This window comes from Plodia interpunctella, chromosome 3 (genome assembly GCF_027563975.2).
Source record: "Plodia interpunctella isolate USDA-ARS_2022_Savannah chromosome 3, ilPloInte3.2, whole genome shotgun sequence".
In the NCBI taxonomy this organism is placed as follows: domain Eukaryota; kingdom Metazoa; phylum Arthropoda; class Insecta; order Lepidoptera; family Pyralidae; genus Plodia; species Plodia interpunctella.
Window position 1 is genome coordinate 4,817,855 of NC_071296.1, and position 19,237 is coordinate 4,837,091.

Sequence of the window (19,237 nt, forward strand, 5' to 3'; positions counted from 1 at the left end):
TGCTCTACAGTACTGTTGCTGTGTTAAGTTAGGTAAAGGCCTGAAACCTGGTCGACGGTCGCGAAAAAACGAGTTGTGAGTCGTGCTTCTTTTCAAGTGATAATTGCTTTATACGGCATCTGCGCGGATAATAAAAAATATATTAAAATACAATTTCTAATGCATAATTACAGAAACGTCCATGAAATATTCATATATGCATAATTACTTACACATTACATAAGTTAGTTACACATAGCGTAAACACAGTCACAGATCAGAATCAGTCTAGTCATTTTAAGTAGTAACGTTTTCTCACCATTGATCTAGGTCTAGGTTCAACTTGTAATTAAGCCTGATTTGTGTGATGTCTACCGGTTTCTACTTATTATATCACTACTTACATATATGCACCTTTTTACGTGCCATTCTTTAAAAGCTTCGTTGCATTAACTTTGAAGCAAGTCTTGAATTTTGCTGTTTTATTCATAGTTAATTTATATCTTCAAATAAGGAACTTGACCAGAAAAATAAAATGTATAGTTTCTATACATGTTTCCCGTTATTTCTTTGTCAAAATAGTGATAAATGCGGCCAATCCGATCACGGTAGTAGACCCGGCATTGATAAAAGCAGCAACTAATTACTGTTTTACTACCGCAGCGGCTCATTTATCAGAATCGCTCAACCGACTACAAGATCGATATTTCGTGCAAACTACTAAACCCAATCGAAATGCTCCGAAAATAAACGACAGATCGATTTTAAACAGAACCCATCAACTAAACAGAAATGGAATACCTTACATATATTGCACCAACTGCACTCCAGAGCTTCGTTCTAGAACTTTCGGTAAAAAAAGCCATACCTGTGTACCAAATTTCATCGCAATCTGTCCAGTTAACTTGCGTGATAGAGCAAATGTTGTTCATGCACAAATCCGAAATTTCACACTTTATGTTGTGTCCCATGCGAAGCCCCTTTCTGCCCACCTTTTCTGCTTTCCACTTCGATCAAAAATGCTTTCCATAATGATTGCCTTCACGACGTCGACTAATAAACCGATCTAATAGTTATTATTTATTATATTTATTTAGGCTGTATCATGAAAATATGAATAGAAACATTTTCCCAATCAATTGAATCGGTTATAAATAATATTTAATTGTATTCTAACTTTTGTGATCAAAAATAAATATTTCCATTGATTGGTAAAGTTGAAAATTGATTTTGAGATTTTGGTATTTTAAAATAATTACAAAGATACTAAATTGTAATGAAGTTTCTTAACAATTACTTGAATACAAAGTGAGCTAATCTTTTGTATTTGCTATATGTTTCGTAAAATTATTTATCGCAAACATTACTATAAACAAGCGTGATAGTAGGTATGTACATATTGCACTTTATTATAAGTAGAATCGACTACAACTATTAGGGTTATTATAACGTAAGTGTAGTTGGAAACTTCAGCATATACATATAGTTGTATTGTAGTAAAACTATTGTACGAACCCTTCAAATACAAGTCTGCAGTGCAACAGATGTTGCATTCCTATGATATTGCCTTGTGTTTCGACAACAAACTATTATGTACCTTACCCAGCTATTTACTTTAGGAAAGTATTATAATCTAAAATACCTAATTAAGATAATTTATAAACTATCTAGCGTCTAGCATAACGTGATTTAACTTAAAACATCGGCTCTTGGGCAAATTTCCACTTAGGTACGACCTTTTCTAGCAATCCCCCGGCCGAACGGTGCATTAGCATTCTCACCTCAACACGGAATATAACGACATAACACCCTGAACTTCATAGTTTACGAACTAGGGTGTAATAATAATAAACTTTATAACACTGATGACGTCAGCTGACAAGTGTGTAAACTAAAGCCATCGTTGAAAATAATCCTGGGTAAACCTAATCAAACAAGCCTTCCTTCAATGTTTCACAAGTCAAAGATCAACTCAACATAAAATATTTACGTATGTCGAATATTTGTCGTCATTGATTACGTGATTCACACAGTCTTGCAAAATTATTCAATAAGTGTTTTAAGTCAAATTTTAAGTAAATTATACAAGCTAGTTTGAAATTTGTGTTTTTAGATAATGTCTTCCAAAGTCTTCCTACAATGTCTATATAAAAAAGGACCCAACAGTTACTATTACTAACCTGCTGCCAGACATGGTACGGAAAGCGATGGGCGATGAGCGCCGCAGCCACAGTATGCACGGTGGGGAGGATGATGCCGAAGGTGGCAGCCGCCGGAGCACCTACTGGGAGGAGGGCGTAGGCGGCGAAGACGGCCCAGACGACGTGCGCAGCGCCCTCGGCTGCGGCGCCCGGACCCCAGGCCGGCAGAGTGGAGACCAAAGCGACGCCGCCGCCGGCGAGGGCCAGCCAGCAAGCGCGGGGCAGTCGCCGCTCCGGCGCCACCCCACCAGCTCGCCCGCACCACCACGCCAGGCCGCCGCAGAGCACTGCGTGTGCGCTAAGGATGCCGACCTAAATAATACAAATACATTTCAGTCTCAGTAAGTTAGTAACCCTAAAACGTAACTATCACTATCGACAAAGGAGAACTTCCTTTTTCTCCATTACTTACAAATTGCCGAATACTTAAGCTGCTAATTCTATCCGGAATAAAAAAACCATCATTGACTACCTATTAAATTGGTTTATTGCCATTTATGATACACTTTTGCATTCGGTGATACCAGTTTTCATAGCACTCTTTCCAATCGGTGAAGGCGGTATCTCTAAAACATAATTGTTGAATACGTCAACGGCTTCTTGAATTAGAATAGAACCACGTCGAAAATCAAAATAAATCATCGCAGAAAAATGTTCTACAGTTGAATCTATTGTGATAATGATACGCAATATTTAAAATCGCGCCACACAATGAAAACAATTGACAGTGGGATGTACAAACTGCATTCTACAGCTCCATTCCAAACTCCATTATCAAACAAATTACTTTTTAAATATGAATTATGTAATGGCCAGATCCGGATTCTTAAAATAGCAGCCCTCGTATTATAAAAAAAAAGCCACCACTCAGCAATACTCGACGTGATATTCTTTAAAATATGAATGGAATCGACATATTTATTATTGGAAAATTTAAATTCATCATGTTAGGTTGATTGAATACAAATAAGGTTAACTGATGGAAAATTATTAGCTGGTAATAAATTACTCGAGCGATTTATAATAAAACAAGTTACACACAAAGCGAAGTATTATTGGATATTTTCAGTGAATGAGGAAAATACACATTCATATTATTAAGATTAATTCCCTTTATTCACATTCAAGTCAACGGTTGAATGATGTCCATCCATAGATCATAAAACTCAACGATAGAAAGATATCACGGCTGTTTGTAAAAAACTAAATTGTAATTGGTCATCGCATCGATCTTTACCGAGTCTAATATTTTTGTTTTAATAAATTTGTTGCCCATCAAAAAGTATTTTATTTCGGCCTGACCTGCAAATTATGCAAATACTCAAGATATCACTTGTTACAAAAGGATTGCACATTACAAAAAATCAATTTCTCTCGTGATCTCACAATGTAAAGCAATAAAAGAGGTGTGAATACCTGCGGCGCCCTTCGCCAGCCTCGCGTGGCGTCGACGGCGGCCAGCGAGGCGGCCAGAGCGGCCCACAGCGCCAGCGCCCAGCCGACCGAAGTCCGCTGCAGCTTGCACGCATATCTGCATCAAGAGTTCTATGTAGTCTCTTTCTCTCTCTCATCTGAGCGTTTTCCCGGCTGCTAGATACCAGAGTCGGAATCCATGCAGGGCCTTCCTTAATAGACAAACCAAGTATAACAAGTCAGTGAGGATATATCAAAGTTATATAATGATAATTGCAGCCAGTTACCGTGCATACAACTCCTCCAGCTCGGCGGACTCGAAGCGGCGCCGCGCGACGAGCCGAGCGAGCGGGCCGCGCGCCGACATCGCCTTCACCGCGTGGTCCATGTCGCCCGCCACGCCCTCACCTGGCTGCCCAGCGTGCTACCGGCCTCCGCTTCATCTAGAACGATTGATCACGTTAACATCTATATTTGTATCTATCTTCTATCTCAGACCAACAACATAGAACCACGGGTCCGGGGAATGTAATATTTGAAATGTTCCGTTCCGTCAGTTATAAAATAAATCTATAAATCATCCTATTTCCTCCGAATGCATTCTTAATTAGTAACAGTTCTTCCATGCAATGTGCTAGGTTCGATTCAGGTGAAAGAAAATAAACAGAGTTATAAACAGTGTTCTCATTTACCGAGAATAAAATGCTGCAAGTTATCAGTTTCAACAGCTGTGTAAACTAAATAAGTAGACGGTTCATTAACATTGCTTTTTTATTGATAAATAGTGAAAACACCTGTAAACCGGTCAAGACTGTTTTAAATGGCACAGTTGACTTTCCAAAAATTTAACAAATGGCCAAAGACTGTGGATATTACTCCCACAATAGACCAATCATGAGACATAGCGTAGGTGTCATTGACAGGTTGCATTATAACGGGAAAGTATTTTTTCACAAGCTGAATAATCACAAAATTAAGAGATTTGAAATAAAGATAAATATTTGACATTACGTATATATATTATGGATGGACCAGGCAATTAATTAACCCATTATTAATTATGCCCGGGCACTCTGAATATACATAATAGACATAATATATCTATGGATACGTTTCGGCCGAAAAAAATAATTTATCACATTGACTGGACATTGTGAGCATCATTTTGTGTGACTGTTGGGCAATCATTTTAGAAATTTCATAATAAAAATTACCTAAGTTTATTCGGTTTTTCACGTTTTTATTTTGTAGCCGTGAACCATGGTTGTACCATGGTAGATATATCTATAGATTTGCCTAGGACAGCTAGGAGCTTCTACAAGCAGGGCGGCGGTTGCTTGAGGGCTGTTACCATTTGTCTCGATTGAACTTATTTTGATGTCAACCACTCATAATCAATGATGGATAATACTTGGAAGCTACTGTGGTTCACAATATTATAAATTTATTATCTAAATACTATATATACTATATATAATATTTTACCTACCTAGGTAAAATAGTGTTAATGCATTTTATGTAATTGTAGTTATTTTGTGTCCTTTAAATAATTCAGCTAAGGTATCAATATTTATTTGTGTAGTAATCTGCGTAATTCATCAACATATATTCTTCTTCAGCCTGGTGCTTATAGTATTTCTAAATATATTTTATTCAAAGTACCTATTCTAATGTAGATGATAAACATTACTGCTAGGCACTTCCGGACTCCCGGTGGTAGTTCTGTAGTAATATGGTCTTTGGGAAGGAAACTGGTAACAAATATACGTGATGTGCATAGCAAGCGGAAACAAAACTACGAGGAATTTCAGCATTACAATTGTAAACTCTGTTTCTCCATACACAAATTACAGCCATCCGGGTTTTCATTAAATTTATTTTACACTATAGATGTAAGTATTTGCACAATACATAATAGCATTTAATGGTTAACCTTACACCTAAATTTTGTTGCAATTTTTTATTGTGCCACAAATGGTATCGAATCGGTGTTATTCAAATTAGTACTCTGAAAGTCAGAGCAGTTAAAATCGACCTAGGAACCTACATCGACCTTATTCAATTAGAAATTATACAAAACGATACGATTAGGCGATTACGCTATAACGCAACCAGAGGACGGATAATCCTCTACCAGAGAAACGGAATTGGGAACAAATAAGTTGAGTTACGAACTGAGGGAAAGGCGTGGGGGGTGTCACGGTCGCGCGGGTCAATAAACTCCACAGGCTCGACGGCAGACGAGGTTTGCACGCAAAAGATTCGCGGCACGGCTCTCTAATCTAGCATGATAAATAGTCTGTGAAGCTACAGCGCAGCAGAAAAATCTTATTGAATCTTCCAACAAAATGCGGGCAAAAAACATTTTAATCTCAATATTCGTTTATCGAATAAACGAAACATGTTGGGTACATGCTTCGTTTATTCGATAAACGAACGAAACCTAAAATAACATTACCATTCACTAGCCAACCTGAAGTAGGTACCTTACTTCGGCTAGACGTTCACCAAACCATGACAATATCCATTTATTTCGTTTGGTAAATCAAAGTGAATGATTGACCTATATTCTCGTCCCAGTTAAATGTATTGCTATGAGCTCTTGTGTCTGTGGATCTGTTCGGTGATACGAATACGTAATGACAAGAATCGATCAACCAAAATTAATAAAGTTTTGACTACGGATTTCCAGATCGAACTTTCAAAAACAGACACTCCGAAACAAGAGCTTTATCAATAAACGAGCTGAGGATAGTCTGGCAAAAATAATCTTGTTTCTATCTTGTCTCATTTACAGATTTGGCAAGCAACAGGTCCAACAGGTACAGAAAGTAATATTTATACTCAATTAACCTAATATCACACAATCACATTTTCCTGGAAATGAGGATGACCTGAAATAATAGATGAAATGGAATTACTTTTCGTTTTACTATTCGTGTGAAGCAAAGTTACGAGACCTTTTTTCCGAGGGAAACTATAACTTTCATTTGTTTTGACATTTAAGTAACTGCTATACAAATATCAACAAGTATTAAAAGCAAAAACAACGGTTACACGATGGCTGGATGCAAGCGCTCTTATGAATCGCTTTGTGGCAAACAAAAAATAACTAAAACATTCGTAGTCGTCTACAGCAAAAATGGTCTCACAAAGGATGTCTGCAGTAAATGGAACCCGTCGAAAAAACGGCCATATAATTGCGAAATTACTAATTACGTAAGATTCTTCTTTTTACACATAGATTTATACGTCTTGAGATTTTTACAAGATGCAACTTAACCATGTTAACCACATAGCTACCTTGTAAACAATACATGGATAAATTCAGCAGAGAAACAGCTCTCTTTTATTAATTTCCGTCCCGTGTATATTAAATAACAGTCGGTAAGGAAACATACGGTAACAGTCTTTAAAAAGGATCGAGAAAAGTAAAATTATTTTTGTAAATAAATAACTGATGCAATATTTGGACGTGTATCGGAACTTTCTTCAAACCTCGGGAACGATCGGTCTACTTTCCCGTTTGGTCATTTTGAACTTTTGGTTCTCTTTGGAACAAGGTTTGAAGTCGCAGGTTCAAGAGCTCGTACTTTTTGTAATAATATCGCAAAAGATTATTTAAAAATATAGCTACGGCTTATTAAAAATGACCTAAGTAAGATAAGCTGTGTGTGACAACAAAATAAAGTAGTCGGATGTGTTTCATCCTAAAATTACAGTGATGTCATCAATGATATCAATAAAAAAATATGGATATAGATTATTATGAGTCACTTTATATTTCAATGTCTTTTTTATATAAGAGATGGAGACCGGTTCAAAGAGGCGCACCTTGAATAATATTATGGTCTGATTCGGCTAAATGAGTAAATAATGTTTAAGGCAAGAAATCCAATGTCGAATGGGCATTGTGCAGCTTTTTATGTGTTAAAAGAAATACAACGGACGAATATATTTTATTTCCGCAGTACCTAGGTACCAATAGTCTTAAACCTATAATATCTATATTATGTATCCTATATTATGTACTTCTACACTGACCACAGAACATTACAAAGAGAATGGCAACATTGTCAACCGATATAACCGATTGTTAGATGTGCTTTTACATGAAGTCCACCTGTGTGTACTGTTACTCAATGTATTTTTTGTATGTTGTGCAATAAATTTTAAATAAATAAGACATATTAAAACAATGGAGTTTTGTTCTTATTTGAGAAATACTAATTATACGCTAAAAAAAGGAAATCTCATAGCACATGTGCTTTCACCGAAGTATTCCCATTCGAATGATAAAATAATCATGGAAACAACAATTCATGCGGACATTCCTAAGAAAATGATAAGTGGTCCATCTGACAATAGTAATAAACTAACTTACTCCTAGTGATAACGTAATGAAGACGTTAATGAACGATAAAATTATGTAGTTCGAATATATCCTACTATAATATTATATGTAAATGCGAAAGTTTGTGAGGATATATTATTTATTTATTTCACGCAAACGGACGGTTGTTTGGTACACGGGTAGAATATAACGTGGAATAACACATTGAGTACATTTTATCCCTAAATTCCCACGAAAGCGAAGTCCCCGGTTGATCTCAAATTTATTTGCGTTGATACCCGTCTCGCTGTAAGTTTAAAATTGATCATATTAAAGTAATACATGTCAAGAAACTTTTCTGACTAAGAAGGCAATAGAAGGCGATTAATGTAAAAGAAATTAAACATATTACAAGTGACCCCGAGGAGAAAACCGAAATAAAGTATTCTGTAGCAGTATGCACCTCACGTCACCTTCGAACGTGGTTCCGTCGTGTCACGCTCGTACTTGGCCCTAAGTCAAAATCTGGCGGAAGTAACCGCGGTGCGGCCAAGGGCGGCTATTCCCGTGGACTTTCCGAGAATAAACAATCTTAGGGTCAATACAGTACTCTATTAGCAATAGCTCGAGGGTGTTTGTGAAGTGATGATGAAGATTGTAATTATGAAGTTGGTTTAATATACCATATATTTCTTTTATACTCAAAACTGTTTAAATTAAGGTAAAAGGCAGCTGTTCCGTCTTCATATATGTAGGGACATGACTTCCAATTTTTTTTTTATAAAAAGGAAGTTAGTCGATACGCATTGTTTTGCATTACACTCAGCAATGTACTTTTTGGAAATTGTCTATCTAGATCTACTACATTTATAAAAGTTTTCATTTTAGGAATTAAATACTCATTACTTTTTATTTATTAATTACAATTATAATTATAAACTACTTACACTACAATAAAGTATTGTGCAATAGATAAAATGATGAAAACCGAAACGCATGAGGTGTTTCCTCATTACAATCATGTTCTATGAATAAGTGCTTGGAATTTGTATTGTGTTACAATGCAAGCGGGTTTATAATGCAAGTAACGCATGTAAATGAACGCGTATATATCTGAAACTGAAACCGCCTCAAAGCGCAGCTCATGCATTTCTGCTGCATTTTTCATTGCAATTGCAAACACTTCACTGTGATACATTTTTCTTTGATACACGTACAATTTTAAATTATGAAATGTAATGTTATTTTGTGATGTAATGTTATTTTTATGTTTTTTTTTACTACTTTTGACGTTATATGGTGTGCATATTGGCGGAATTTAGATTGGCCTTTCGCCATCTTCATGACAATAATCTTCTGTTTATAGCAATTTCCTTCATTTACTTTTACATTATCACATTAAGTTTTTATTTCGCCCCTAGACCAGCATGGACGATTGAAAATATACTATATAATAGGTTTTTTTATTTATTTATGTTTTGTGAAGAAATAAATAAAAAACCAGTATATTTGTTATTTCTAACAGAACAGTAAATAAATCTGATGGAAAGTGGATGACATATTGTGTATATGTCATCCATTTTCCATCCTTGACCAAAAAAAATATAATATTGCCGTGGTAAATAAAAAATCGTGCCCATTTTTTATATCACCATACAATAATTAAATCCACATATGAAGTTGTTTACGGATTTTTGAATATCGAACACTGGGATGCGAGGTGATTCGAATTACTTATCCAAGTAGCAATAAAATGATAAAACGTAAGACTGGATATTCCGGTCAATTTTTGTCTACTTTACGATCTGATTGATAGTATAGTAGTAATAGTAATATCTGGTCAGATTGGCAGAGCACTGAATGAGCGAGCGATTGATTGATTGATTGCTCCAAGGTGGTGTGAATTTCTTCTGGTTTAGACCACACATCCTTTACGATTTCAACTAACCAGTGAGTTAAACAGTAATTGTGAGCAAAAATGTATTGGATCCAATTAAAATATTAACAATTATCTGATTAAACGTGATCTGTCGACAGTCTAAGATGATAAGTGGATTACCATTTGCAATAAGCTCGTGACTGAATTAATGGACTGTATGACAGAGAAGCATGTAAAGTCTTGGCTTAATGAATAAAACCGATGCCCCTGTTGGAATTTCTGGTTTAGGCACAGGTTTTGGTGATTTAAATACTCTTAATGAGAAAAAAATATTACAACAATGATTCGAAATAAACATGGAATAAAAACAAGCTTATAATAACTTTTTGTAAACATATCGACCTTCGCCGTGACTCCAAAGTTCTACGGAAGCCACTTTGATTAACCAAAATAAAACTAACTATACAGTTATATTTTGACATACAATATGTCTGTACATACAGTTATATTTTGATCGTATGTGTCTACATACATTACTTAAGATCAATCAAAATTTGGAATAAAGTCACAACTAGTTTGATTAAAAGGACTTATAGGTCTCTTTTTTTGGAGATTCCACTAATTAGGTATTCCAACTAAAGTATAGCGCATTAAAATGTTTGGCATTTATTTCTCGGAAGAAACTGCGAAATACTACAAGTAATGTCGCAATTAACGCGACATCTATAAATATAAATATGATTTCGCCCACGGATGATCGATCTGATTGCGCAAGTTCTAAAAAAACTTTTCGAAATGCAAATAATATAAATCTTCTTGTAAAAGCTTGGAAGCAATTCACTATCAAACCTGCTTTGCGAAATTGCAAACATTTCAGCCAGGTTTATGTTTGTAAAATATTTTCGGAATAGCAAATACGTAAGTGGATGTTAATAAACATTTTGACTCTTTCTATTTTGGTTGCATTGCAACGAGTAGGTTTACGAGTATTTATGCTTCGAAAAAAAACGCACACAAAACGAAAAAGTCCTTTTTTACTCAAAAAGTAAAGTTAACCTAAAAACTAAAATAATTCTGAAAAAGATCATCGTAATCTCAATTTTATATATTTACCAACCACCAAATTGTAGGTTATTGTGCTGAACCTTTATCCCCTTTTTTTTGGTAATTTCATGGGGCAACTTCTTTCACAGAAAAATTTCCTTCATCCATCATCTCCGTAATCTTTTTATAGTATCCTGAGACTCATTTATTTCAATTAAAAGGAAATTGTATTTAATTAAAGACAGCCATAGAAATTTGATTACGATTCGTCTCCGTTGAGATTAGTTCGATGGTACATGTCGATAGCTCGTAATTTAATACCAATATTAAAATACCAATTTTTGTTTTCGTACAAGTCCTTGAACCTTTATAAAATTTCTAAATTTTTTAGTAATTTTCATGTGTTTCATCGCTGTAGATTCTTCTTGTGAATAAACTCTGTTAAATTATTTGCACTATACATCACACCAGATATCAAACTTTGTTTATTATAGCAATCTGAAAAGAAATACCATTCTCAGAGAAAAAATTAAATAAACAGAATGAAGAAAATGAACAAGTATTTTGCTTAACAGTAATTTGAAAAAATGAAAGGGTGGACAGGCCGTAAATCCATTTAGAGGAAAGACCACTATTATTTTGGCGAAGCGAGTTATCTTTCGTGACAGATAATAAGAATAAACCCTGTCTTAATGAGTACAATGTTCCCGATTTACTTATTCATTTAGGTTATTATGTATATTGAATTTAAAAAATATATCGAAGCTCTCGTGTCTCTAAACACCTACAATATTATAGAGCTAAATTGTAGTGATTGTTATTGGTATATATGGGCTAGCTATATGATTGCGGCTTTAGAACGAGAAATGACTCTTGAAATTAGGAAACAAAAATTCTTTTCTTTGAGTAAACCTATAAATAAACATTGTTAACGTTCGCATGGGCAAAATAAACTCAAGTTTAGTATACAGTGAATGTTTCGTGAACAAATTAGTAGGGCATCCGGAACCCATCAAGAGCGGGTAATAAAAGTGCCTAATCGAATTACTACAGGGTTTCCGCTCAAAATTGTCAGTAGAATATACCTTTCATTTGAGTTATTTCTTTGAAAGCGTTTAAGCCTAAAATATTAAATACTAGATGTTGCCCGGGACTTCGTTCTCGTGGGAATTTCGACATAACATAAACCCTATAGCAATCTTTGATAATGTACCTTTATAATGAAGAAATAATTTTTTAAATCGGTTCGGTAGTTTCGGAGATTACCCGCCTCAAACATACAAACTCACAAACGCTTAGTTCTTTATAATAATAGTATAGATGAAAGTATTTTGAAATTAAAATTGGAGATGTAGTTCATCTCTGTAATATAACAGAAAACACTGGAGTTATCTAAGAAACTGTATTAGTCCGAGAGGAAAAGGGCTAAAAACTTCATAAGTGTATCAAGCTTTAATAGATTTCTTTGTTGTTAGATTGGAAGCGTTTATTTATTTATTCTTCACGGAAGAAAGTTGCCTAATTGTTATGGCGGCTATCTAACTTCGTCCAGTGTAGTACAAGGGATGAAAACCAAGTTTTTTAGATTTCAGCTTTAGCATGTTACTAGCGGTCCCGGATTCACTCGGGTAAAAACATTATAAATGATACACCCAAACCTTCCTCAGGAATCACACTATCTATTGGTGAAAACCGCATGAAAATTTCCCTACACACATTAAAGATTTTAATTAGAAAACTATTTCATTATCGGTTATAACTAAAAATTGTAATTTGACATTTCTTCAATAGATGGGTACGATGGAAATGGAACAGCGATAATCCGTTTAACGTGGACATATATTAAATGTCCTGTTTCGTTATTCGTGCCTCGGAATGAGAAAAGCTGAAGTGAAGTTGAAATTAGTGACGCCTTCTCCATCAATTTACTCTTGGTGATGGTGATTAACCTTAAGGAGAAATAGTTTCAGACTCATTTTTTCTATTAAACTAAATTTCATGTTTTTTCTGTAAAAAATTGCGTTAGTTGGTTCAAGAGTATATGTATACATATATGTAACTTAATTTTGTTATATTAGAATTCTTATTCAAGTTTAATATCTCGTTTTCAGCTGGCCTCCTTCTTACGTGGCCATTACTTATTAGTATCAAAAGAGGAACGACTCGAATTTGTACCTGTCTCACATACAAATTGTTATTCACATAGGGTTTCAAGGAGATCGTGGTTAGAGGTCGATTCTATAGACCAAGACGATCAACAATAGGTATTTTACTTTTGCCACGGAATGGAGGTTGAAAGTTTTAGGAACAGGAACACATTCTTATTACTTTCAGACGAATCACCCAGAAGATAACGTAGGTACACATATTCTTCAATTTATATCAAATTAGGTACGACCAATAGCTAACTAATGACTAATCCTATAAATGACCTAACCAGGTGCGGCATTGTTTGCCGCGTTGCTCTGTTGGTTTTGACGTGCTTTATTTGCTGCATGCCTTATTATAAGATTAAATCTATTACTGTACTGCGTGTTATTGGAATTTGTATTATTGTTATTTAATGCTGCGCACTTTAAAAATTTCCAAGGGAAGGAAAACCGCGGTGGTTTCCCTTCTCTTGTAAATTTTTAAATGCCAAATACATATGCCATATAACCCTCTCTATTTTATGTTATATTTTAAACGTTTATCAAAATTCAACGAAATCTGTCCATTATAATTTGCGTGGTTGAGTAGCAAACATCCTCATACAACAGTTATCAGCATTCTGTTGTATGCAGAATGTAGTATAGCGCAGGTAATCTGTTGTCCTTTTAGCTGAGACTATAAAGAAAGTAAATCATAGAGAGAGATGAACTAGTTTAGATAACATACAAATCTATACGAGTAAATAACAATAATTTATGATGAGAAACTCGTATGAAATGACTCATTGCGTTTACGTTTAAGTAACGTTCATCAATTTTCTGTTGCAATAATACCTAGTTTGTTTATTAAATGAGAAACGGACTTAAACTGAAACTGCAAATACACTAGAATTTAGGTCAACTAGTTTACTATGTTTTTCGAAATGAGCTGGGTATTTAGAATGATTATAAAGCTAGCGCCGCATGTTGTTTAATAAGTCAACAAGGGCACAAATCTTTTTTCTTTTTTTTTGTGTGTCTATGGCAAATCGACAAACGCTCTATTACTAAATATTTTCTTGTCAGAACCAAGCCACTTTGATGGCTTCATCAGAGTCAGCCCGAGATGTTTGATGGCACTCAGAACAGGTGAATGAGCCATCGATTTCGGGGATAAGATACAAACGCACTAGGTATCTGCTTTCTTTATAGAATGTGTTGTTACGTGGTTGTTACTTACACATTTGTCAGAATTTATTCAAGTCCTAACATTTACGGCTACCTATATACAGCAGCAGGGCTCTAATGGAGTCTTTAAAAGTTGGATCTCAACTCTCCAGGTCACGTTACCTGCGAAGGAATATAATGTGTCCTTAATCTAATTAATACTTAATAGTTTTTGTATACTACTTATAGTTATTGTGTGTTATCAGAATACAACTTGGATAAATCTTCGTTATTATCTGTCTTTTCGCTTGGCGGTTGCGATAACTCTCAATTTATTCCGGTGAGATCGAGCCATCTGGTACCTACGAAATGGATGACTTATTTAGCGAGTATAATTATTCTATAGGCCCAAGCGTCAATACATGCCATAACATATAATTACACTACTGGTTACGTCTTCACTCACAGATCTTCGGCTTTCAGGGACTGTTGTTCAATACATAGCATCTACCACAGGAATCTCGTAAATCAACTACATATAGGAATCTCGTAAATCTTTCGCTTTCCTTGTTAACGAATAATTTCTCATCGTGTGATTCTGCAATTCGTATGCGTACATAATGAAAAGTGAAAGAAATATAAACTATATTTCTTTCACTTTTTATTTGTAGTTTTTTAAAAGCCAGAACAAACGCTTGGTATGGCTTTTTTCAAAACTCCCAGGTTATTATCATTTCGATTGGATTCATAGCAAGTCTATCTCACTTTACCTTTGGTGTAGGTTAACTACTTGCCACTAGGTAAACACATTTTATTTTTCCGTAATTGTCAATAACAACAAATCAAAATGTTGTAGAAACAAAATGCATGCATTTAGGAAACCTACAGCGAAAAAGTCAAGATTTTAAAATGCATTGTGCCATCGAACGAATCTAAAAACATCGATCGAGGGCTATGCAGAGAACAACTTTGCAAGTCCACTTTTCGTGAAGTGTGAAGTGATCGAGCGATTGAATGAACCCAGTTGGGAGCATGCATTTGCGACACTGAGCAAGCGTGACCCCGAAAAGTAGGTTACGCGCTCCCAGATGCAGCCCTGGCCGATTACACAAAATAAGATAGTACCTAATACGGTCATATATATAGGTACATTATACTTACCTACTGTTTACTTATTTTATTTATAAAATCATGTTAAAATTTTCTGCAACAGCTTATCCAGGGCCGACGGCAGCGGGCCATGTGGATGTAGGTACCTACCTATGTAATGTAAGGTAGTTTAATAATTTAAATAAAGAATCCAATCTTAGGATTCTTTATTTGGCAGATACCTAGGTAGGTATGTAGGTATTTTACCACAGACAAAAATACGTAGTGTTATAGTTATTATTGTTGATAAATAATATGCTCATTGTTCTAGGTAGTACTTTACTCGTGCTTTAAGCAATGTATTTTTTTGTAAGGTTTACTGATAGGTTGGTAGGTACCTACCTAATTTAGATCTTTTGTTGGTAAACAAATAGACTAGGTAGGTAGGTATCTACCTAGTCTATTTATAAATAAAAGTTGTAGGATCTACCTAGGTAGGTACCTAGGTAGATCCTACAAACAAATAATGTAATGGTTTCGTCAACTTGTTTACTCAAATTTTACTTTAAAAATATGACTATACAAATGTAGTGATAAAGTAGGTAGGTACATACAATTACTAATTAATTATCTACCTAACTGTTAATTAGAATTTTCATTTAATGAAATAGATACAAAAAAGTAGCAGCATTAATATCGTAATATGTACCTATTCCCATAAAGTATAAAGATAACAATACAAAAATGTGGGGCTAAATAACCGGATTTGAAACAATCTCATCGAGTCCGTTCAGTCAGAGCTCTTTGAAACCGGCTCTGGTATCAAGCACCACGTTCTTTACTCATTGCCTCGTGCCGCCACATAATGCATGTTTGCTTACATAAACAAAAACGGAAATAATCAAAAATTAGCGCTTCACCTCTTGGAAGGAGTAAGAATCCTAGGGGGCGATGTGCCCGAGCCTCCACGCGCCGGACGAATCGGGCGGCGCGCTTCGAACATAAACACTGCACCAATGTTTAAAACAACGCAGGTTAAAAAAAAACCTAAAGACTTAACACTGCACCAACACTAAATTCTGTCACTGAAATCCAAATACCTAAATTGTTTTAGTCACAAATTAAGTAGAACTGCGCGCATGTCATTTCAACAGTAACAATAAAATCGAGTTTAGAAACGATAGCTCCTTCCGCGACTGCCGCTCGATGACTGGCGGACTTGCGCCATTGGTCGGGTAATCACGAACGCGGGTAAGCCGGGGGAACGCAGAGCGGTGCGCGGGGTTTTCTACATTTTGTCTTTAGCCGTGTAATACCAGCCGGTTATCGAAAATGAATGAATGAACCAAGGTAGTTCTTGAAGGATAGTTCAGGTTCAAGACTTCAGGGTGGTGTTTGTGTGAGAAAGTATCTTACTTACATTAAATACCTACTATCTTCAGATATAACAATTCAAAAATTTCTATTTTTATTAAAAATATGACTTTTTAAATTGCCTACCTATTTTTATTTTATCTTTTATCTTGTCGAAGCTTTTCCTAATCTAAGAGTTTACCTTGCGTTTGCCTATACCGTTGCCCGAGCGAAATAAAATAACTAACCTAAGTCATCATGATTTTTTTACACAGACTAAAGTTTGTTTTGAATTTTTTATTTTTCACTAAAGAATCCGTTATTTTCACAGAAAAAACTTTTTCCTATTTTCTACCTGAGGAAATTAAACAAATCGATTTATTAGAAATATAAGTTTGTAATGTGTATAGGTATTTGAAAATTGTATGTTTTTTTTTCAGAAAATAAATATAAATATTTCTGATAGGAAATTGCCCCACACACATAACTTCTAAAAAATCTCATATTATGTTCCTACTTACTTCAGATAGATAAGTCTTCTGAAGGTCACCAAAATAGAATCTCTAGAGTCTAGACTATCAATGTCAATCCCTAAAAGTTTCATACGTATGGTCCCACGTAATAAACTTCTAGGGATTAAGATTGAGATCTTCGTGTTTTCGGAATACAAATAAAGAATTTTTAACCCCCGACGCAAAAAGTTTTATAAGTTTGATTGCTAAGTGTGTACCTGGCAGCGTAGCTCATCGACGGGTGATCAGATTTGGAAGCGGGTTTTTTTATTCGGATAGCTAATTTTTATGCGCTGGTTTTTAGATATGTTTGATCAGTTCAGCTGTTCAATAGTTGTAGCGAAATGAATATTGAAAATCGGGGGCTTTTTAATTTGTCTAACAAATAAACTTGTTATCCCATCAAATCGGATTGTAGTAATTGGCTAAGGCAGACTACTAGCCATGGGACATATTGAATAATTGCCAAAACGTTTTCCCGTATTTTCGATAACTCCCTACGCCAGTAGTGGGCCGGCCCTGTAGGTACGCCGAACTATCGAAAAGTTATCGGTTGCCTATTACCATTACAATAGAAACTTCGGCTATTCACGACCTCGACGGACAAGATAAGACGGAGAATGCTAGGACTAAGAGTACCTACGTCAACAAACTCTTGATACTTAGCACGTTTTTCCGTATTTACCCAACTTCTACGTATTAAATTATTAATCGAAACTGATATATATATAATATATATTTGTCATTCGGTATGATTTCTGGTTGCTCATATTATTTTAAAAATATTACGAATAGGTATATATCCATCTACCAAATTTTATACCAATCGGTCCAGTAGATTTAATAATATGATGAGATGATGATAAATTATAGTAGCGTGAAAGAGTAACATACACACATACATCCTCAAAAACTTTCGTATTTATTATTATTATTTTATTTTGTATTTCTAGCCTGTGACACTTATTGATTTATTGTAACACTTATTGTTCCGGGATGAAAGGTACCCGATGTCCTTTTCCATAATTCAAACTACGTACCTATGAAACATTTCAAGAAAACTGGTTCAGTACATTGAGCTTGAAGAGGTATCAAACAAACAATACAAACTTATTTTAGCATTTATAATATAAGTTAAGATAGTAGGATTTGTACTTAAATGCCAAGATAATCGTTATACCATACTTAACACCTAAGTCCCAATCAGTCCACTTGCTGGTATAGAGATAAATAAACTTTCATAGATTTTCACGTTGACATGCTCTATAGAACATGTTTAACACTCTTTAGAATAATAAATATAATAAAGATGCGTGAAACGAGCATTGTTTTGAAATTGGAAAAACATTAACCGAAGAAAAACATTTACTTGAAACATAAATGTACCTAAATTCGAATGTGGCACAACCGCACTTCACGTAAATCCGGATTTTAATCATCCTACACAAACTTGGTAAGCAGCGCGCTGAAATGTACTCGTATGTTACAATACAAAAACACATGGGATACCTAATTAAAATGCTTACTATTTAGATTAATTTTGATACATGTACGTGTAGGGCACAAAATCTAGATATAACTTGAAATGCGAAATTAAGTAGCACATGATGGCGGAGGGTAAAGACAGTTCCTTTTTAAATCGCATTTACCAAGGGTCCAATTTTAAGATAAATAACAATAGAATATTTAAATTATTAACAACATTTTTGACGACGTAGTGTGGTGCCACGCACTGGTTTAGTTTTTACCGTGCCAATATTATTTTCCAAATCGAATAACAAAGATCTATTTTAAACGATATTTTCAAACAATACGAGTTTCCTTAACCAACACAACAGAATTTATCTCGACTTTGTAAAGAAAATATATCTGAAGGAAAGTGTCTCCGGAGGAATCCGTTACTGCCAGGGCTTAATGGAAGCGTCGGTTTACATTACATAAAGATATGCCAAGCTACCACGCCGCATAATAAAAATAAATTGCCTTTCACCAGATGATAGAGAAAATAATGGATTGATTATGAAATTTGAACTACCTAAGTAAGTATTATCGGTGGAATAGTTTGTTGGTATAAGCTGTCCCGACCCCCTAAATGTGTCTGCTTAAGCCACGAATACACTAGGGAACATTTGACTGTG

The 19,237-nt window shown here is 35.0% G+C and overlaps 1 protein-coding gene across 10 annotated transcripts in view; it reads right to left on the reverse strand.

The window, feature by feature from the left end:
* The window catches only part of rut (rutabaga), a 57,259-nt gene extending 40,802 nt beyond the window's left edge, over positions 1 to 16,457 (reverse strand). For all 10 annotated transcript variants that reach the window (XM_053769023.1, XM_053769022.1, XM_053769020.1 and 7 more), the window contains exons 1-4: positions 16,155 to 16,457; positions 3,881 to 4,036; positions 3,597 to 3,711; positions 2,160 to 2,492 (exon numbers count right to left, since the gene is read on the reverse strand). In XM_053769023.1, coding sequence (XP_053624998.1) covers positions 2,160 to 2,492; positions 3,597 to 3,711; positions 3,881 to 3,981 — 549 coding nt within the window. In that variant the 5' untranslated portion in view covers positions 3,982 to 4,036; positions 16,155 to 16,457. The remainder of the gene's footprint in view (positions 1 to 2,159; positions 2,493 to 3,596; positions 3,712 to 3,880; positions 4,037 to 16,154) is intronic.
* Positions 16,458 to 19,237: the final 2,780 nt, after the last annotated feature.